Source organism: Heptranchias perlo, chromosome X (genome assembly GCF_035084215.1).
Source record: "Heptranchias perlo isolate sHepPer1 chromosome X, sHepPer1.hap1, whole genome shotgun sequence".
Taxonomy (NCBI): domain Eukaryota; kingdom Metazoa; phylum Chordata; class Chondrichthyes; order Hexanchiformes; family Hexanchidae; genus Heptranchias; species Heptranchias perlo.
In genome coordinates this window covers 20244112-20267010 of record NC_090370.1, presented here as the reverse complement: position 1 = coordinate 20267010, position 22899 = coordinate 20244112, and the positions used below count along the sequence as shown (strand labels likewise).

The following is a 22899-nucleotide window of genomic DNA, read 5'->3' as shown; positions in this document are numbered from 1 at the left end:
AGGGGACTAATGAGGAGAGAACATGGGGAGGGGACTAATGAGGAGAGAACATGGGGAGGGGATTAATGAGGAGAGAACATGAGGAGGGGATTAATGAGGAGAGAACATGGGGCGGGGATTAATGAGGAGAGAACATGGGGAGGGGATTGATGAGGAGAGAACATGGGGAGGGGATTAATGAGGAGAGAACATGAGGAGGGGATTAATGAGGAGAGAACATTGGGAGGGGATTAATGAGGAGAGAACATGGGGAGGGGATTAATGAGGAGAGAGCATAGGGCGGGGATTAATGAGGAGAGAGCATGGGGCGGGGATTAATGAGGAGAGACCATGGGGCGAGGATTAATGAGGAGAGAACATGGGGCGGGGATTAATGAGGAGAGAGCATGGGGAGGGGATTAATGAGGAGAGAACATGAGGAGGGGATTAATGAGGAGAGAACATTGGGAGGGGATTAATGAGGAGAGAACATGGGGAGGGGATTAATGAGGAGAGAGCATAGGGCGGGGATTAATGAGGAGAGAGCATGGGGCGGGGATTAATGAGGAGAGACCATGGGGCGAGGATTAATGAGGAGAGAACATGGGGCGGGGATTAATGAGGAGAGAACATGGGGAGGGGATTAATGAGGAGAGAACATGGGGAGGGGATTAATGAGGAGAGAACACGGGGCGGGGATTAATGAGGAGAGAACATGGGGAGGGGATTAATGAGGAGAGAACATGGGGAGGGGATTAATGAGGAGAGAGCATAGGGCGGGGATTAATGAGGAGAGACCCTGGGGCGAGGATTAATGAGGAGAGAACATGGGGCGGGGATTAATGAGGAGAGAACATGGGGAGGGGATTAATGAGGAGAGAACATGGGGAGGGGATTAATGAGGAGAGAACATGGGGAGGGGATTAATGAGGAGAGACCCTGGGGCGGGGATTAATGAGGAGAGAACATGGGGCGAGGATTAATGAGGAGAGAACATGGGGCGGGGATTAATGAGGAGAGACCCTGGGGCGAGGATTAATGAGGAGAGAACATGGGGCGGGGATTAATGAGGAGAGAACATGGGGAGGGGATTAATGAGGAGAGACCCTGGGGCGAGGATTAATGAGGAGAGAACATGGGGAGGGGATTAATGAGGAGAGAACATGGGGAGGGGATTAATGAGGAGAGAGCATAGGGCGGGGATTAATGAGGAGAGAACATGGGGAGGGGATTAATGAGGAGAGAGCATGGGGAGGGGATTAATGAGGAGAGAGCATAGGGCGGGGATTAATGAGGAGAGACCCTGGGGCGAGGATTAATGAGGAGAGACCCTGGGGCGAGGATTAATGAGGAGAGAACATGGGGCGGGGATTAATGAGGAGAGAACATGGGGAGGGGATTAATGAGGAGAGAACATGGGGAGGGGATTAATGAGGAGAGAACATGGGGAGGGGATTAATGAGGAGAGAACATGGGTAGGGGATTAATGAGGAGAGACCCTGGGGCGGGGATTAATGAGGAGAGAACATGGGGAGGGGATTAATGAGGAGAGACCCTGGGGCGGGGATTAATGAGGAGAGAACATGGGGAGGGGATTAATGAGGAGAGAACATGGGGAGGGGATTAATGAGGAGAGAACATGGGGAGGGGATTAATGAGGAGAGAACATGGGGAGGGGATTAATGAGGAGAGAACATGGGGAGGGGATTAATGAGGAGAGAACATGGGGAGGGGACTAATGAGGAGAGAACATGGGGAGGGGACTAATGAGGAGAGAACATGGGGAGGGGATTAATGAGGAGAGACCCTGGGGCGAGGATTAATGAGGAGAGAGCATGGGGAGGGTCGGGAAAGTGATCCCATGTGCGACAAATAAAGAAAGAACACGCCTTTCACGACATTAAGGACGTCCCAAAGTGCTTTGTATCCAATTAAGTATTTTGGAGGAGTCCTCACTCCTGTTCTGCAGGGAAACACAGCAGCGGATTTGCACACAGCAAGATCCCTTAAACAGGAAATAAATGACCAGGTGATCAGTTTTACTGATGCAGGTTGACGGACAAATTGCTTCGGATACTGGGAAAAATTATCTTGTTGGAAATAGTGCCATGGGATGCTTAAAATTCAGATGGGACCTCAGTTTAAAGTCTCATCTGCACGAAGGCAGCATTGACAGTGCAGCTCTCCCTCAGTAATGCACTAGAGTGTCAGCTTGGAGAGAGACATGGACCCACAAAGTTCAGCCTCGGCAGCGAGAGTGCTGCCACTGAGCCACGACTAACAACTGAAAATACCTAACTCAAGAACCAAACTTGTCCCAAAGAAAAGCCACTGAGTTACCGGCATTTAAAGCAGGAGTCAGCATCGGCAGGAAATGAGAGCTCACTGGGAAATTAAATAAACCAATTTACAACATTAAACTGGGTGATGAGGTGCATTATTCCACTGGGGGAGGAGAGGAAGGGGAGGTGGATTTGAAGAAGGGGAGGAAGGAGAGGTGGATTTGAAGAAGGGGAGGAAGGAGAGATGGATTTGAGGAAGCAAAGGAGGGAGAAACAGATTTGAAGAAGGGAAGGAGAGAGAGTCGGATTTGAAGAAGGGGAGGAAGGAGAGAGGGAGTTGAAGAAGGGGAGGAAGGAGAGAAGGATTTGAAGAAGGGGAGGAAGGAGAGAGGGAGTTGAAGAAGGGGAGGAAGGAGAGAAGGATTTGAAGAAGGGGAGGAAGGAGAGACGGATTTGAAGAAGGGGAGGATGGAGAGATGGATTTGATGAAGGGGAGGAAGGAGAGAAGGATTTGAAGAAGGGGAGGATGGAGAGACGGATTTGATGAAGGGGAGGAAGGAGAGAGGGATTTGAAGAAGGACAGGAAGGAGAGTCGGATTTGAAGAAGGGGAGGATGGAGAGATGGATTTGAAGAAGGGGAGGATGGAGAGACGGATTTGGAGAAGGACAGGAAGGAGAGTCGGATTTGAAGAAGGGGAGGATGGAGAGATGGATTTGAAGAAGGGGAGGAAGGAGAGAGGGAGTTGAAGAAGGGGAGGAAGGAGAGAAGGATTTGAAGAAGGGGAGGATGGAGAGACGGATTTGAAGAAGGGGAGGAAGGAGAGAGGGAGTTGAAGAAGGGGAGGAAGGAGAGAAGGATTTGAAGAAGGGGAGGAAGGAGAGACGGATTTGAAGAAGGGGAGGAAGGAGAGAGGGAGTTGAAGAAGGGGAGGAAGGAGAGAAGGATTTGAAGAAGGGGAGGAAGGAGAGATGGATTTGATGAAGGGGAGGAAGGAGAGAAGGATTTGAAGAAGGGGAGGCTGGAGAGACGGATTTGATGAAGGGGAGGAAGGAGAGACGGATTTGAAGAAGGGGAGGATGGAGAGATGGATTTGATGAAGGGGAGGAAGGAGAGAAGGATTTGAAGAAGGGGAGGATGGAGAGACGGATTTGATGAAGGGGAGGAAGGAGAGAGGGATTTGAAGAAGGACAGGAAGGAGAGTCGGATTTGAAGAAGGGGAGGATGGAGAGATGGATTTGAAGAAGGGGAGGATGGAGAGACGGATTTGGAGAAGGACAGGAAGGAGAGTCGGATTTGAAGAAGGGGAGGATGGAGAGATGGATTTGAAGACGGTGAGGATGGAGAGACGGATTTGAAGAAGGGGAAGATGGAGAGACGGATTTGAAAAACGGAAGAAAGGAGAGAGGGATTTGAAGAAAGGGAAGGAGAGAAAGACAGATTTGAAGAAAGGGAGAAAGGAGAGAGGGATTTGAAGAAGGGGAGGAAGGAGAGACGGACTTGATGAAGGGGAGGAAGGAGAGACGGACTTGATGAAGGGGAGGAAGGAGAGATGGATTTGAAGAAGGGGAGGAAGGAGAGATGGATTTGAAGAAGGGGAGGAAGGAGAGATGGATTTGAAGAAGGGGAGGATGGAGAGATGGATTTGAAGAAGGGGAGGATGGAGCGAGGGATTTGATGACGGGGGAAAGTGAGAGACGGCTTTGATGAAAAGGTCGAGAGACTGCATTGCTGAGATTATGGGAGCTTGATTGCTAGAATTGGTTATTTTATTCGTGAACTAATTTAACCATCAGATTGAGTGGATATTTCACCGCATTCTTTATCTGCTGTCTGAATTTCCTCTGAGTCACTGTATAAATACATGTGTTTGTGCAGCAACTCAAGAGCTGAAGCATGTTTCCACTTTCTTGGAGAATAAACTTTGGGTCATTGAAGTTAAAACCTGTGAAATAATTATTGCTTGTAACTCTGACATGCACAAAATTTACAACATACGTCATCCACAACAGGATGAAACTGCCCGAGATGGTGAAGAGTAAAATGATGGACTTTCTCCGACTCTCTATCTCTGGGTCACTCTGAGTCTCTCCATTGCTGTGGGCCCGCAGTCTCCTGCGGGCTCTGCTGGCCGCGAGAATGTGTCTGACGGTCAGAGCATTGAGCAGCAAAATAAGGAGGAACGGGGCACAAGGGGTTAAAATACGGTCGAACCAGTCATATGCTGTCCATACTGGTGAAACATAAAAGATAGGTTTTATGTTGCAGTACCATGCCACGTTGTTAATTATATACAGAGGCTCATATGTGAGGTAAAAAGGAACGCTTTTGAAACAGCCCAGGGCACAGACCGTTCCGATAACCACAGCCGCCGTTTTCTCGGTGCAAAATTGCATTTTCAGCTTCTGGCAACAAATGGCCACAAAACGATCAAAGGTGAAAGCGACCGTTAACCAGACAGAAGAGTCTCTGGATGAATAAATGAGTACAGTACTGAGACTACACGCTGGTGTCTTGGACAGGAAGCTAAACGGGAAATAGATACCAACAATTCTATTTAATATCACCGCGGTGAGAATGACCAGGAGATCCGTCACCGCCATGGACACCAGGTACCGAGTGATACATCTGGAGAGACCGCACCTTCCTCGGGACAGGATCACAATCGCCACGATGTGAGCTGCAAAAAGGGAGCACAAATGACAGATCAGGCTCCATCAAACGTCTTAGTTTGCCCGGGTTTTGTACAACATTAGAAACTTTATTCAACCAAAGGAAAAACTTCACGTTCCCGGGATTGAACTTCTGAAGGAGGGACAGAACGGAATCAGAACGAAACTAAACATAATGCAGAACAAGTTTAAACTTACGATTAATAAATACTCGATAATTTACCCAAAATCAAATGGAGTAAGATAAACATAATTATAAATTGAAAATCAATATTGGAAAGAGAGCGATCGGCAGCCATGCGGAGAATCACAAATTGCTTCACACTCAGAAAAATTCCGAGTTACGACTGCCGCGAACTCGATCAATGCAGTCCCCACTCTGTCACTGCCTGGTGACAAAGAGGCCATGGAATCACTGACCAACAATCTGCATCTCTGTGATACTGGTCCAGAACACAAACCCCAGCACCGCTTCCAGTTGTTCCTGAAACAAGGGACAGGGACACGGTGTCAGGTATCGATCATGGGACAGGGACACGGTGTCAGGTATCGATCATGGGACAGGGACACGGTGTCAGGTATCGATCATGGGACAGGGACACGGTGTCAGGAATCGATCATGGGACAGGGACACGGTGTCAGGTATCGATCATGGGACAGGGACACGGTGTCAGGTATCGATCATGGGACAGGGACACGGTGTCAGGTATCGATCATGGGACAGGGACACGGTGTCAGGTATCGATCATGGGACAGGGACACGGTGTCAGGTATCGATCATGGGACAGGGACACGGTGTCAGGTATCGATCATGGGACAGGGACACGGTGTCAGGAATCGATCATGGGACAGGGACACGGTGTCAGGTATCGATCATGGGACAGGGACACGGTGTCAGGTATCGATCATGGGACAGGGACACGGTGTCAGGTATCGATCATGGGACAGGGACACGGTGTCAGGTATCGATCATGGGACAGGGACACGGTGTCAGGTATCGATCATGGGACAGGGACACGGTGTCAGGTATCGATCATGGGACAGGGACACGGTGTCAGGAATCGATCATGGGACAGGGACACGGTGTCAGGTATCGATCATGGGACAGGGACACGGTGTCAGGTATCGATCATGGGACAGGGACACGGTGTCAGGTATCGATCATGGGACAGGGACACGGTGTCAGGTATCGATCATGGGACAGGGACACGGTGTCAGGTATCGATCATGGGACAGGGACACGGTGTCAGGAATCGATCATGGGACAGGGACACGGTGTCAGGTATCGACCATGGGACAGGGACACGGTGTTGGGTATCGATCATGGGACAGGGACACGGTGTCAGGTATCGACCATGGGACAGGGACATGGTGTCAGGTATCGATCATGGGACAGGGACACGGTGTCAGGTATCGATCATGGGACAGGGACACGGTGTCAGGTATCGATCATGGGACAGGGACACGGTGTCAGGTATCGATCATGGGACAGGGACACGGTGTCAGGTATCGATCATGGGACAGGGACACGGTGTCAGGAATCGATCATGGGACAGGGACACGGTGTCAGGTATCGACCATGGGACAGGGACACGGTGTCAGGAATCGATCATGTGATAGGGACACGGTGTCAGGTATCGATCATGGGACAGGGACACGGTGTCAGGTATCGATCATGGGACAGGGACACGGTGTCAGGTATCGATCATGGGACAGGGACACGGTGTCAGGTATCGATCATGGGACAGGGACACGGTGTCAGGTATCGACCATGGGACAGGGACACGGTGTCAGGAATCGATCATGGGACAGGGACACGGTGTCAGGTATCGATCATGGGACAGGGACACGGTGTCAGGTATCGACCATGGGACAGGGACAAGGTGTCAGGTATCGATCATGGGACAGGGACACGGTGTCGGGTATCGATCATGGGACAGGGACACGGTGTCAGGTATCGACCATGGGACAGGGACACGGTGTCAGGTATCGATCATGGGACAGGAACAAGGTGTCAGGTATCGACCATGGGACAGGGACACGGAGTCCGGTATCGATCATGGGACAGGGACACGGTGTCAGGTATCGATCATGGGACAGGGACACGGTGTCAGGTATCGACGATGGGACAGGGACACGGTGTCAGGTATCGATCATGGGACAGGGACACGGTGTCAGGTATCGACCATGGGACAGGGACACGGTGTCAGGTATTGATCATGGGACAGGGACACGGTGTCAGGTATCGACCCTGGGACAGGGACACGGTGTCAGGTATCGATCATGGGACAGGGACACGGTGTCAGGTATCGATCATGGGACAGGGACACGGTGTCAGGTATCGATCATGGGACAGGGACACGGTGTCAGGTATCGACGATGGGACAGGGACACGGTGTCAGGTATCGATCATGGGACAGGGACACGGTGTCAGGTATCGACGATGGGACAGGGACACGGTGTCAGGTATCGATCATGGGACAGGAACACGGTGTCAGGTATCGATCATGGGACGGGGACACGGTGTCGGGTATCGACGATGGGACAGGGACACGGTGTCAGGAATCGATCATGAGACAGGGACACGGTGTCAGGTATCGATCATGGGACAGGGACACGGTGTCAGGTATCGATCATGTGACAGGGACACAGTGTCAGGTGTCGATCATGGGACAGGGACACGGTGTCAGGAATCGATCATGTGACAGGGACACGGTGTCAGGTATCGATCATGGGACAGGGACAAGGTGTCCGGTATCAATCATGGGACAGGGACACGGTGTCAGGTATCGATCATGGGACAGGGACAAGGTGTCAGGTATCGACGATGGGACAGGGACACGGTGTCAGGAATCGATCATGGGACAGGGACAAGGTGTCAGGTATTGATCATGGGACAGGGACACGGTGTCAGGAATCGATCATGGGACAGGGACACAGTGTCAGGTATCGATCATGGGACAGGGACACGGTGTCGGGTATCGATCATGGGACAGGGACACGGTGTCAGGTATCGATCATGGGACAGGGACACGGTGTCAGGTATCGACGATGGGACAGGGACACGTTGTCAGGTATCGATCATGGGACTGGGACACGGTGTCAGGTATCGATCATGGGACAGGGACACGGTGTCAGGTATCGATCATGTGACAGGGACACGGTGTCAGGTATCGATCATGGGACGGGGACACGGTGTCAGGTATCGACCATGGGACAGGGACACGGTGTCAGGTATCGATCATGGGACAGGGACACGGTGTCAGGTATCGATCATGGGACGGGGACACGGTGTCAGGTATCGACCATGGGACAGGGACACGGTGTCAGGTATCGATCATGGGACAGTGACACGGTGTCAGGTATCGATCATGGGACAGGGACACAGTGTCAGGTATCGATCATGGGACAGGGACACGGTGTCAGGTATCGATCATGGGACAGGGACACGGTGTCGGGTATCGATCATGTGACAGGGACACAGTGTCAGGTATCGATCATGGGACAGGGACACGGTGTCAGGTATCGATCATGGGACAGGGACACGGTGTCAGGTATCGATCATGGGAAAAGGGACACGGTGTCAGGTATCGACCATGGGACAGGGACACGGTGTCAGGTATCGACCATGGGACAGGGACACGGTGTCAGGTATCGATATCGACCATGGGACAGGGACACGGGGTCAGGTATCGACCATGGGACAGGGACATGGTGTCAGGTATCGATCATGGGACAGGGACACGGTGTCAGGTATCGACCATGGGACAGGGACACGGTGTCAGGTATCGACCATGGGACAGGGACACGGTGTCAGGTATCGACGATGGGACAGGGGCACGGTGTCAGGTATCGATCATGGGACAGGGACACGGTGTCAGGTATCGACGATGGGACAGGGACACGGTGTCAGGTATCGATCATGGGACAGGGACACGGTGTCAGGTATCGACCATGGGACAGGGACACGGTGTCAGGTATCGACGATGGGACAGGGACACGGTGTCAGGTATCGATCATGGGACAGGGACACGGTGTCAGGTATCGACCATGGGACAGGGACACGGGGTCAGGTATCGATATCGACCATGGGACAGGGACACGGGGTCAGGTATCGATATCGACCATGGGACAGGGACACGGGGTCAGGTATCGATATCGATCATGGGACAGGGACACGGTGTCAGGTATCGATATCGACCATGGGACAGGGACACGGGGTCAAGTATCGATATCGACCATGGGACAGGGACACGGGGTCAGGTATCGACCATGGGACAGGGACACGGGGTCAGGTATCGATATCGACCATGGGACAGGGACACGGGGTCAGGTATCGACCATGGGACAGGGACACGGGGTCAGGTATCGATATCGATCATGGGACAGGGACACGGTGTCAGGTATCGATCATGGGACAGGGACACGGTATCAGGTATCGACCATGGGACAGGGACACGGTGTCGGGTATCGACCATGGGACAGGGACACAGTGTCAGGTATCGATCATGGGACAGGGACACGGAGTCCGGTATCGACCATGGGACAGGGACACGGGGTCAGGTATCGACCATGGGACAGGGACACGGTGTCGGGTATCGACCATGGGACAGGGACACAGTGTCAGGTATCGATCATGGGACAGGGACACGGAGTCCGGTATCGATCATGGGACAGGGACACGGTGTCAGGTATCGACGATGGGACAGGGACACGGTGTCAGGTATCGACCATGGGACAGGGACACGGGGTCAGGTATCGACGATGGGACAGGGGCACGGTGTCAGGTATCGATCATGGGACAGGGACACGGTGTCAGGTATCGACCATGGGACAGGGACACGGGGTCAGGTATCGACCATGGGACAGGGACACGGTGTCAGGTATCGATATCGATCATGGGACAGGGACACGGTGTCAGGTATCGATCATGGGACAGGGACACGGTGTCAGGTATCGACCATGGGACAGGGACACGGGGTCAGGTATCGACCATGGGACAGGGACACGGGGTCAGGTATTGATATCGATCATGGGACAGGGACACGGTGTCAGGTATCGACCATGGGACAGGGACAAGGTGTCAGGTATCGACCATGGGACATGGACACGGTGTCAGGTATCGATATCGACCATGGGACAGGGACACGGGGTCAGGTATCGATATCGACCATGGGACAGGGACACGGGGTCAGGTATCGACCATGGGACAGGGACACGGGGTCAGGTATCGATATCGACCATGGGACAGGGACACGGGGTCAGGTATCGATATCGATCATGGGACAGGGACACGGTGTCAGGTATCGATCATGGGACAGGGACACGGTGTCAGGTATCGACCATGGGACAGGGACACGGTGTCAGGTATCGATATCGACCATGGGACAGGGACACGGTGTCAGGTATCGACGATGGGACAGGGACACGGTGTCAGGTATCGATCATGGGACAGGAAGACGGTGTCAGGTATCGATCATGGGACAGGAACACGGTGTCAGGTATCGATCATGGGACAGGGACACGGTGTCAGGTATCGACCATGGGACAGGGACACGGTGTCAGGTATCGATCATGGGACAGGAACACGGTGTCAGGTATCGATCATGGGACAGGAACACGGTGTCAGGTATCGATCATGGGACATGGACACGGTGTCAGGTATCGATCATGGGACAGGGACACGGTGTCAGGTATCGATCATGGGACAGGGACACGGTGTCAGGTATCGATCATGGGACAGGAACACGGTGCCAGGTATCGATCATGGGACAGGTACACGGTGTCAGGTATCGACCATGGGACAGGGACACGGTGTCAGGTATCGATCATGGGACAGGGACACGGTGTCAGGTATCGATCATGGGACAGTGACACGTTGTCAGGTATCGATCATGGGACAGGGACACGGTGTCAGGTATCGATATCGACCATGGGACAGGGACACGGTGTCAGGTATCGATCATGGGACAGGGACACGGTGTCAGGTATCGATCATGGGACAGGGACACGGTGTCGGGTATCGATCATGGGACAGGGACACGGTGTCAGGTATCGATCATGGGACAGGGACACGGTGTCGGGTATCGATCATGGTACAGGGACACGGTGTCCGGTATCGATCATGGGACAGGGACACGGTGTCAGGTATCGATCATGGGACAGGGACCCGGTGTCAGGTATCGATCATGGGACAGGGACACGGTGTCAGGTATCGATCATGGGACAGGGACACGGTGTCAGGTATCGACCATGGGACAGGGACACGGTGTCAGGTATCGATCATGGGACAGGGACACGGTGTCAGGTATCGATCATGGGACAGGGACACGGTGTCAGGTATCGATCATGGGACAGGGACACGGTGTCAGGTATCGATCATGGGACAGGGACCCGGTGTCCAGTATCGACCATGGGACAGGGACATGGTTTCGGGTCTCATTGTCAGGACGGTGCTTCTCACAAGGACACTGACAGCTGGGGGTGAGCCAATAACCAGCCAAATTTGTGGATCTGGAGCTGTTCGTGTGAGCCCAGCAGACAGACCCAGAAATGCATCAGGGGGCAGTATTTAAAAGCCATGATAATTACCGTAAATCATTTCGGGAGCGGCGTATGGACCCTGCCAGTCCACGAGGCTGGGTGAACTGCAGGGTTAATTTTGGATTTCGGCTCCCAATCGGATGATCGAGTTCGGAGTTAAACGGAAAGATCTGGTGCGAGGTAATGAGCCCCTGATTGACCTGTTCTAATCTGATCAAAATGATGCTCCAACGTGAAGCAGGAGTCCGACGGGCAGGCTGAATCTTTGATCCAGTGTCATGGATCGGGGGATGGGCGAGGACTGGAGAGATCAGCGGTCGGAAACATTCACAAAGATCATTAGAAATTGTACAGCGTTTACCAGAGAGAATCTGAGGAGCACATTGAGTGTTTAATACAGTTCTGCATCGTCCTCCACTTTTGTGAAGACAGACGCAAAGTATTCATTCAGAACCAAACCCACATCTTCCACCTCCACACATAGGTTACCTTTTTGGTCTCTAATAGGCCCTACTCTTTCCCTAGTTATCCTCTTGCTTTTTATGTATTTATATAACATCTTTGGGGTTTTCCTTGATTATACTTGCCAGTATTTTTTCATGCCCTCTCTTCGCTTTCCTAATTCCATTTTTAATTTCACCCCTGCACTTCTCTCGGCTTTCTGCAGTATTGAGCTCTCAGTATCTGACATAAGCTTCCCTTTTTTTGTCTTATCTTACCCTGTATGCTCCTTGACATCCAGGGGGCTCTAGATTTGGCAGTCCCACCTTTTTTCTTTGTGAGAACATGTTTACTCTGAACCCTCACTATCTATCCCTTGACTGGCTCCCACTGCTCTACTTTCAAGTCGCCGTTTCCACTTTTGCTAAATCACTTTTCAGCTTCGTAAAATTGCCCTTTCCCCAATTGAGAACTTTTACTCCTGTTCTATCTTTGTCCTTTTCCATAACTACGCTAAATCTAACTGAATTATGATCACTACCACCATAATGCTCTCGCACTGATACTCCTTCCACCTGCCCAGCCTCATTCCCTAAAACTAAATCCAGAACTGACCCCTCTCTTGTTGGGCTTGCTACGTACTGGCTAAAAAAGATCTCCTGAACGCATTTTAAGAATTCTGCACCCTCTATACTGTTTGCATTGATTGTATCCAAGTTGAAATTCCCTACTATTACTCTTTTTGCACTTCTCAGAAATTTGCCTACATATTTGCTCCTCTATCTCCCTCTGACTGTTTGGGGGTCGAGAGTACACTCCCAGCAGTGTGACTGCCCCTCTTTAGTTCTTTAGTTCAACCCATATGACCTCATTTGATGATCATTCTCACATATCATCCCTCCTCATAGCTGTAATAGTTTCTTCAACCATTATTGAGATCCCCTCTCTTGTTAATCCCCCTCTCTATCTCATCTGAAAACCCTGTAACCAGGAATGTTGAGCTGCCATTCCTGCCCCTCTTTAAGCCATATTTCTGTAATAGCTATGATATCATACTTCCACGTGTCTATCTTTGCCCTCAGCTCATCCGCCTTATTCACTAGACTCCTTGCACTGAAGTATATAAGACCATAAGACCAGAAGAGATAGGAGCAGGAGTAGGCCATTCGGCCCCTTGAGCCTGCTCCGCCATTTAATGAGATCATGGCTGATCTGATCTTTACTCAACTCCACTTTCCGCCTTTTCCCCCATATACTTTGACTCCCTTGCTGATCAAAAATTTGTCTAACTCAGCCTTGAATGTATTCAATGACTCAGCCTCCACAGCTTTTTGGGGTAAAGAATTCCAAAGATTCACGACCCTCTGGGAGAAGAAATTCCTCCTCATTTCCGTCTTAAACGGGCAACCCCTTATTCTGAGACTATGCCCCCTAGTTTTAGATTCCCCCATGAGGGGTAACATCCTCTCAGCAACTACCCTATCGAGTCCCCTCGGAATCTTGTATGTTTCAATAAGATCTCCTCTCATTCTTCTAAACTCCAATGAGTATCGACCCAACCTGTTCAATCTTTCCTCATAAGACAACCCTTCCATACCCGGAATCAACCTAGTGAACCTTCTCTGAACTGCCTCCAATGCAAGTATGTCCTTCCTTAAATAAGGGCACCAGAACTGTACGCAGTACTCCAGGTGTGGTCTCACCAGCACCCTGTACAGTTGTAGCATGACTTCCCTGCTTTTATACTCCATCCCCCTAGAAATAAAGGCCAATATTCTGTTTGCCTTCCGGATTACCTGCTGCACCTGTATGTTGACTTCTTGTGTTTCATGTACGAGGACACCCAGATCCCTCTGTACCGCAGCATTTTGTCGTATTTCTCCATTCAAATAATATTTTGCTTTTTTATTTTTCCTCCCAAAGTGGGTGACTTCACATTTTCCCACCTGCCAATCACCTTAAATCTATGTCCTCTGGTTCTTGACCCTTCCGCCAATGGGAACAGTTTCTCTCTATCTACTCTGTCTGGACCCTTCATGATTTTGAATACCTCTATCAAATCTCCTCTCAACCTTCTCTGTTCCAAGGAGAACAACCCCAGCTTCACCAGTCTATCCATGTAACCAAAGTCCCTGGAATCATTCTAATAAATCTCTTCTGCACTCTCTCTAAGGCCTTCACATCTTTCCTAAAGTGCTGTGCCCAGAATTGGACACAATACTCCAGTTGTGGCCGAACCAGTGTTTTATAAAGGTTCATCATGGCTTCCTTGCTTTTGTATTCTTTGCCTCTATTCATAAAGCCCAGTATCCCGTATGCTTTACTAACCGCTTTCTGAACCTGCCCTGCCACCTTCAACGACTGGTGTACATATACCCCCAGATTCTCTCTGTTCCTGTACACCTCCCTCCAGTCCAAAAAAACAACCGTTCACCACTACTCTCTGTTTCCTGTCACATTGTCAATTCTGTATCCATGTTGCTACTGCCCCCTTTATTCCATGGGCCTCAATCTTGATGATAAGCTTGCTGTGCGGCACTTTATCAAACACCTTTTGAAAGTCCATATACACCACATCAACCGCATTGCCCTCATCTACCCTCTCTGTTACCTCATCAAAAAACTCTATTAGGTTAGTTAAACACGACTTGTCTTTAACAAATCCGTGCTGGCTTTCCCTGGTCAATCCACACTTGTCCAAGTGACTGTTAATTCTGTCCCAGATACTGAGGTTAAACTGACTGGCTTGTAGTTGCTGGGTTTATCCTTACACCCTTTTTTGAACAAGGGTGTAACATTTGCAATTCTCCAGTTCTCTGACACCACCCCCGTATCTAAGGATGTTTGGAAGATTATGGCCAGTACCTCTGCAATTTCCACCCTTACTTCCCTCAGCAACCTAGGATGCATTCCATCCGGACCAGGTGACTTATCTACTTTAAGTACAGCGAGCCTTTCTAGTATCTCCTTTATCAATTTTAGCCCATCCAATATATCAACTATATCTTCCTTTACTGTGACTCTGGCAGCATCTTCTTCCTTGGTAAAGACAGATGCAGAGTACTCATTTAGTACCTCAGCCATGCCCTCTGTCTCCATGAGTAGATCTCCTTTATGATCCCGAATTGGCCCCATCCCATCTCTTACGACCCGTATACTGTTTACATGCCTGTAGAAGACTTTTGGATTCCCTTTTATGTTGGCCGCCGGTCTATTTTCATACTCTCTCTTTGCCCCTCTTATTTCCTTTTTCACTTCCCCTCTGAACTTTTTATATTCTCCCTGGTTCTCACTTGTGTTATCAACCTGACATCTGTCAACGCACTTACTAATGTTCTGCCTTTCCAATTTCAGCTCTGCTTCTCTCCCTTCCGAATCTACGCTCAGGTTCCCATCCCCCGCCAAATTAGTTTAACCCCTCCCCCCCATCAGCACTAGTGAACCTCTCCGCGAGGATATTGGTCCCGACCCTGTTGAGGTGCAACCCGTCCGGCCTTTACAGGTCCCAATGCTCCAATAATCTAAAGCCCTTCCTTCCTGCACCATCTCTCCAGCTGCACATTCGTCTGCTCTATCCTCCTATTTCTATACTCACTAGAGCGTGGCACCAGGAGTAATCCAGAGATTACTACCTTTGAGGTCCTGCTTTACTGACTCCTAACTCCTTAAAATCTGCCTGCAGGACCTCCTCACTCTTTCTACCTATGTTGTTGGCACCGATATGAACCGCGACCTCTGGCTGTTCACCCTCGCCGCCCCCCCCGCAGAATATTCTGCAGCCAGCCGCTCAGTAACATCCTTGACCCTGTCACCAGGGAGGCAACATACCATCCTGGAATCACGCATGCTGCCCCAGAAACTTTTGTCTGCTCCCCTAACTATAGAATCCCCATCACTATGGCTCTCCTGACCTTTCTCCTTCCTCCTGTACAGCTGAGCCACCCATGGTGCTGTGGACTTGGCTCTGGCTGCACGCCACAAAGGAACCCTCTCCCTCACCAATATTGGGAGAGGTCCACTGTCCAGCAAAAAATAAGTGTTTTTTTCTGTTTTAGTTTGAAAATTGTTTTGTTCACCTCAGTGCGGATAGGATTCAGGGTGATAAGCAGCGGCCGTTTCCGCAGGTATAGGGATGCTTGTCTGACAATTAATATGCATTTGAATCCTACCAAACAAAAGCAAGTCTTTTGCAAAGAACAACCATCTGGTCAGTACACTGACACATCTATCAATAAATTTACTTTTTCAGGCCATTAAAAGTAATCTGAATGCATATTTCGAGTTGCCTCAATAACTGAATTATAAATAGCTTTAATATAAGGGATCACCAAAGATTCCGAGGGCTCGACCCTAGAAATTCTATCCCAGCATGATTCATTCTGCAGCAGATTAGAGAAATGAAAATTACCCCCAGCAACGTTAATAACTTCCACCAACATGACAATTCCTCGCAAATTGCCACAAAATAATTGCATTTGCTGGAACCGTTTACACTGAGACACCCGCAGCAAATGGAAAAGAGTCAGACCGATTGTTAAGTAGATCCCTGGAGCTGTGAGAGGTGAATATTTAACTGAGACCAATTTCAAAGCAATGGATAGAAATAGATGGATTTTAAATACAGTTGGAAATCACAGAAACATTTTAACGTGAACGTCCTGTAAACTTCCAACGCAGGAGCTGGCCGCTCTACAACGAAGAGTCAGTTAGTTAATGTGAATTCAGACCAGGTTTTAAAGTATTATTGTCAGGTCTGTGTTCGGGTGGGTTGGTTTCACTCTGTGCGGGTATTCACACCGAGTCCAATTTTGAACAAGTTAAATCACTACATGGATATAAATTTATAACCTGCAGGTAGTGTGGGTCTGGCTGTAAGATTGCACGTTACTTGGAGATTCAAATCACTTAAGAATTTGAATAAAACGCCACCCTGAAGCAACAATAGAAAGTTGGGCCACAGAACTAAACTGAAGAAACGTTTTTTGGGGGGAAACCCCCGGACAGGCAGTTAAATGAGGAGCTGTAGGATTACCTCCAAATCTCACCTGCAATCCCGAGAGCTGCAAGGACAGGATAGGTAATGGCAAATAATTTCCCATTTGCTGGAGAATGCATTTCCTGTAAGAGCCTGTCTGGTCGAGATGTCTCCAACATGTGTTTGGTGACAGAAAGGATCCCTTATTGATAACTGGCATTAACCCCCAGAGATACAATTAGATTGGATCACCTTGGATGTTAGTTACAGTGCTCTGAACAAACAAATCGCTTTCAAGTTCATGTTTCCTGAAATAGAAGATGTTTTGAATTATAGGGAGAGGTTGGATAGACTGGGACTTTTTTCCCTGGAGAGTAGGAGGTTAAGGGGTGATCTTATAGAAGTCTATAAAATAATGAGGGGCATAGATAAGGTCGATAGTCAAAATCTTTTCCCAAAGGTAGGGGAGTCTATAACGAGGGGGCACAGATTTAAGGTGAGAGGGGAGAGATACAAAAGGGTCCAGAGGGGCAATTTTTTCACTCAAAGGGTGGTGAGTGTCTGGAACGAGCTGCCAGAGGCAGTAGTAGAGGCGGGTACAATTTTGTCTTTTAAAAAGCATTTGGACAGTTACATGGGTAAGATGGGTATAGAGGGATATGGGCCAAGTGCAGGCAATTGGGACTAGCTTAGTGGTATAAACTGGGCGACATGGACATGTTGGGCCGAAGGGCCTGTTTCCATGTTGTAAACTTCTATGATTCTATGTCTAAAAGGAGAATGCAGACAAAACATTTCCTCATAACAGGAGAATGAACAGCTTGACATGTAGTTGCCATGGTGGAACAGAGCCGTGAACAATCGAAAGGGATCGGGTTCAATCCCCGTTTAATGATGAGTTAGGAGGTTTGAGTCTGGGTGATAGAATGAACATTACAAGCTGTGACAGCACCCTCCGTCCTGCAACTAGAGACATGGGATCCATTCCGCTGAAAGGTGTTCACTCGCCTCAATGGAAATTGCTCATTTGTGGATATGAAGGGAGCTCACCGTTAAACCCCAGTGAGACATGAACCATCCTGTGGTCTTAAAACTCTTGGCACAAGGTCCAGACTCTCACATGAGGAATAGCCACTTGGGCGGGATTCCATTGGGTGTCTGGCGCCGGGAACCCCCATTAACAGCAAGAGGCAGGAGGTGGAGGAGATCAAAAGGAAGCTCTGCCAAATAGTGTCGGGTGTGACTGACCCAATGCAAACTGCTTCCTTTACAGCATGTTCAGATTACACATCTGGCGGACTGCTGGGTGAAAAGATCCTTTGTGGACATTGGGGTTAAAATGTACCGATGTAGCTGTCCACTGTTTACACACGATGAAACAATTTGAACAGACTTATGGTCGAGGCCATAATGTTGAGTTGGACGAGGTACCGAGGGGAGTCACTGATCCACTGCTTTGTGGGAGATGTAATGTTGAGCTGGGCGAGGTACCGAGGGGACTCACTGATCCACTCCTTTGAGGGAGATGTAATGTTGAGCTGGGCGAGGTACCGAGTGGACTCACTGATACACTCCTTTGTGGGAGATGTAATGTTGAGTTGGACGAGGTACCGAGGGGACTCACTGAGACACTCCTTTGTGGGAGATGTAATGTTGAGCTGGGCGAGGTACCGAGGGGACTCACTGAGACACTCCTTTGTGGGAGATGTAATGTTGAGATGGGCGAGGTACCGAGGGGACTCACTGATCCACTCCTTTGTGGGAGATGTAATGTTGAGCTGGACGAGGTACTGAGGGGACTCACTGATACACTCCTTTGTGGTAGTTCAGGTTCTTTTTTAAAAAGAAACTCTGAATATTTGAAGATGTGATTTTCAAAATCAGGGTCTGTGACAGAAAGACGTAACATGTAGTCGTTGTAACCGTTGTGTTTTTCGAGTTGTGTACTTACAAGCTGTAGGCTTTTCCTTTCCAGCCACAAGAGATCAATAATAAACCAAAACACCACCATTATTTGAAACAGTTTATCTCATTGTATTGACATTCAGACATGGCAGTTTTACCAGGTAAAGTTAGTGGGTTTTTAACTTATTCTGGGGGGCACAACTTAGGGACCAAGGGTCATTGATTGAGTCCTTAACCTGGGAAAACTGAGGAGCATCTTCTTCGATGTCTTCCTTTTGGTCCTTCTGCCAGTTACTGAGAGTGGGTTTTTTTAATGCTCTTATCTCTCCTTCAGGCCATTGCCGGGCAGAATTCCATAAATTAACATGTTTTTTTTTTCTGGCTCCCAACTGTCTGTAGCCCCTTATCACTTCCCTTGTCTCATTTTGCTTCGCATGGATGCTGGAATAAGTTTCTTCCTTGAAGAATTCATCATGTCAGCCTCACTGCAACTGCCCAGCATGCTTTCTGATATTGTCATGTTGACAATTACGGCCCAGAGGCCCTTGCCCGATTGGTGTTTCACTACAACCGTACCGTTACTCAGTTGGCCTTTGATCCCAAATTAGACTACTAAATTAGTTCTGATTGCAAAGGTTGCACATGACCTCTCCTACCTTTGCCATCTGTATTTTAATCCATTATGCCCTTTTACCAAGCCCATTGTTATAATTCATGGTTTCAAGTCCATTCCTTCATATCTCCCTCTCGGTTCCCAGACAACCACTGTCATAACAATTCCCGTTGCTTAGGCCTTACTTAATCCGCCATCAGTACAGCCACCAAAGTCCTTATCAAAAGAACCAGAATCATTCAGTCCCTCCTCAAGCAAGTGTGAGACACTGAACACTCATTTCAAATCTGACAACACTCTCATGGTCACCGCAGATACATTTAAATAATCAACGAGGTTAAGCATTGTCGTTTCAAGAATCTCAAACCACCGTGACAGACGAATAGTTCAGAAGAACAAAAAGTATTAAAATGATAACGAGCTGTACAATGACAAAAAAAGACATGATTCTCACCCAAGGATATCATCCAATATTATGAACGATCTCCCACCACTCATAATCCCCAAGGATAGAAATTCCCTTCTCAATGTCAGCTTAACATTGTTGCACGTGTTTCAAATGTTCCTGGGAAGTGTGACTCCTCTCTATTATAGACCAGAGGCTCAGGGACAAAGGAGGGATGCGGTGGCTAACTTTTAGAATCATAGAACCAGAGAATGGTTAGAGCACAGAAGGAGGCCAATCGGCCCATCGAGTCCGTGCAGGCTCTTTGTAAGAACAATCCAATTAGTCCCATTCCCCCATGGCCCGCCAAATTTTCTCCCTTCAAGTATTTATGCAATTCCTTTTTGAAAGCCACGATTGAATATGTTTAATTGAATTCTAGTAATATTGTCGGCCCCAACTGGTACCAAGGTCTAATCCACAACCTTGGTTACCTTAGTTGGTGCAAAGCTGAACATGGAAGTAAAGGTCTTGCAGGTCTCCTCGCCCTTGAATGACGTTCGTCTCGCAAGATTCTGCACAATATTTCTCTCCACACAAGCAGGCTGCATTGGTTCTCCTAGGGCCGCATTTGGTCACCCGGATTGTATAATTGGGGAATATTTCTCCAAAGGTAAAACCTCAGACTGGGAATGGGCTCTGTAATACATTGTATCTACAGGACCAAGCACAATTCTTCATCTAATATAAATCCACAGTCTGGGAATGGGCTCTGTAATACAATAGTGATTAAATTGCATGAGGCCTGAAACTGGGCATAGGTGTTGCGATCCACAATTAACCCAATGTGTCCGTCCTGCCTGAGCACTCACCTAAACACAACGTTCCCCACCCATGTTGCCACGAATATTCAAAGACATTCGCACTTTTCTCAGCAGGGGGAGCCCGAATCTCTTAAAGGCTGTACAGTCTCTGACAGTCAGCCAACATCTCTTAAAGGTAGCCGATACCTGTTATTTCCTAAAAATAACAGTCTACTCTCTGCATGGAGTCTGAACGGAGATCAGACATCACACACGTAAAACAGATGCAGGTCCCAACCCTATGTTTACACACTGATGAGTTATTTTAAAACATTTTTTAAATATTGCGCACCACTAAATCCCACATCCTCCAATCTGCATGGCAGACCTCACCAATCTGCCGATCTGAGTTTGTACCAGGCCTGCGAGAGTGCATGCACCAAGGTGCCCTGATGATGCACTAGAGACATTGGTGCAAGAAGTGGACAGAAGGAGGGTGGTGGTGGGCCGGGATCAAGAAACTCTCCAGGCATATTCTCAAAAGTCAGTATGAGGCAGCAGGGGACAAAGTCAATGCCAGGGGAACAGCACCACGAACATGGATGCAGTGCAGAAAGAAGTTCAATGCTTTGCCATGAGCGGTCAAGGTGAGTGAGGTCAACTGTCAAGTGGCATCTCCTACCAACTGCACCACCCACTACACCCCACAGCACCCACATACCCAATAAACTCGTTCCATCAGTACTCAACTCTTCCAATTAAATGCTTCCTCTCACCTTTATGCATTACCACTGTTGCAAGCCGCACACCCACAACTCAGAGGCCACATACACTGGCAACTATTCAACCATGACAGGCACATCTCCCAGGCACCTGCTTTCTTGCAGGAGAAGGTGACGCATATCAAGAGGCAGCAATGGCATTTAGCCCCTCGAGCCTGTTCCGCCGTTCAATGAGATCATAGTTGACCTGTGACCTCACTCCGCCTTAGCCCCATATCCCTTAATGCCCTTGGTTCACAGAAATCTATCAATCTCAGATTCAACATTCGCAAGTGAGCGAGCATCTGCAGAAGAGCGTTCCAAATGTCTCCCACCCTTTGCGTGTAGAAGCATTTCCTAACTTCACTCCTGCACATCCTGGCTCCAAATGTTAGGTTATGTCCTTGCGTTCTGGTATTCAAGTCTAGGAGACCTTCAAAAACAGTTACAAATGCATCAGCAGCCAGGAGCAATAATCCAGCAACTAATCTGTAAATCCTGCACGGTCCCTTTAAATAGCACCGGTGGGAGGTCCTCCAGGCACTCGAAGACACTTCAGATGGTCGTGGTTAAGACAGTGCGGTGAATGGAGCATTAAGTCCCAAAATGGTGTCTATCACTTTAAATCAGCGTTGCACACTGATCAAACGCATATTCCCCCTAATTGCATGATGCCTGTGATCGTTACTTGCGCTAAACCTGTTACCAAGATGACGGTCGGTGCATCCAAGTTGCCATCTTGGATCTTTGGGAGGCTGTGCAGCACCGAAACAACGGGCCCTCGAGGGCCCAATTTAGCTCCCAGTATATCTACAGAATCAAGCTCCATTTCTCATCAAAGGGAAATCCTGAGGCTGGGACTGGGCTCTGAAACACATTGGACTAAAAATTGGACTGAGTAGTGCTCGTTTGTCAGGCACTACGCGGTCTCCTAAGGTCCCAAAATGGCGTCCAGAATGCGCATGCATGCTCCGAGAGTGACTTGCACCGGACGCCGTCTTGGTAAACGGGCAGGTAACGAACGCATGTAAAGTGGGGAGAACATGCGTGCAATGCTGATTTAAAGGGACAGACGTCATCTTGGCACTAAACACTCCAGCCAAGGAACTTTCTTAACCACAAACAGCTGAACATATCTTAGATAGCCTGTAGAACCCCACACCGGCACTATTTAAAGGTATCATGCAGGTGTTGCAGGTTAATGGCTGGATTATTGCTTCTGGCCGCTGGTACAATGCATGTTGAAGCTTCCAAGAGTTGCTATATTATCCAGAGCGTGGTCTGGCAGGCCCTGCATTACTGTTGGTGTCATTTACAACAGTGTGCTGAGGAAGATTCCTGGCAACCATGGGTGGCCTGCTATAGAACACGACTGGGAGCATGCAGAGAGGCCACACAGAGCAGGTCACACTGCGAGGGGAGGGAGGAGGTGGCACAGGGCACTGAGCAGGAGGCCAAATCCTATGAGGGCCTTCAGGGAACAATACTCTTACCTCAACATGAGCGAAAGAGGCTGTGACAGAGATATGTCAACTGCTGCAG

At 49.2% G+C, this 22899-nt stretch overlaps 1 protein-coding gene across 1 annotated transcript; it reads right to left on the bottom strand.

The window, feature by feature from the left end:
* Positions 1-4028: 4028 nt before the first annotated feature.
* On the bottom strand, positions 4029-22186 carry LOC137306900 (probable G-protein coupled receptor 139). Its single transcript, XM_067976286.1, has 3 exons — positions 22046-22186; positions 5352-5415; positions 4029-4939 (listed from the first exon to the last, which is right to left on the bottom strand). Exons 1-3 carry the CDS (start codon positions 22184-22186, stop codon positions 4029-4031), a joined length of 1116 nt encoding a protein of 371 aa, XP_067832387.1.
* Between the last annotated feature and the right edge of the window lie 713 nt (positions 22187-22899).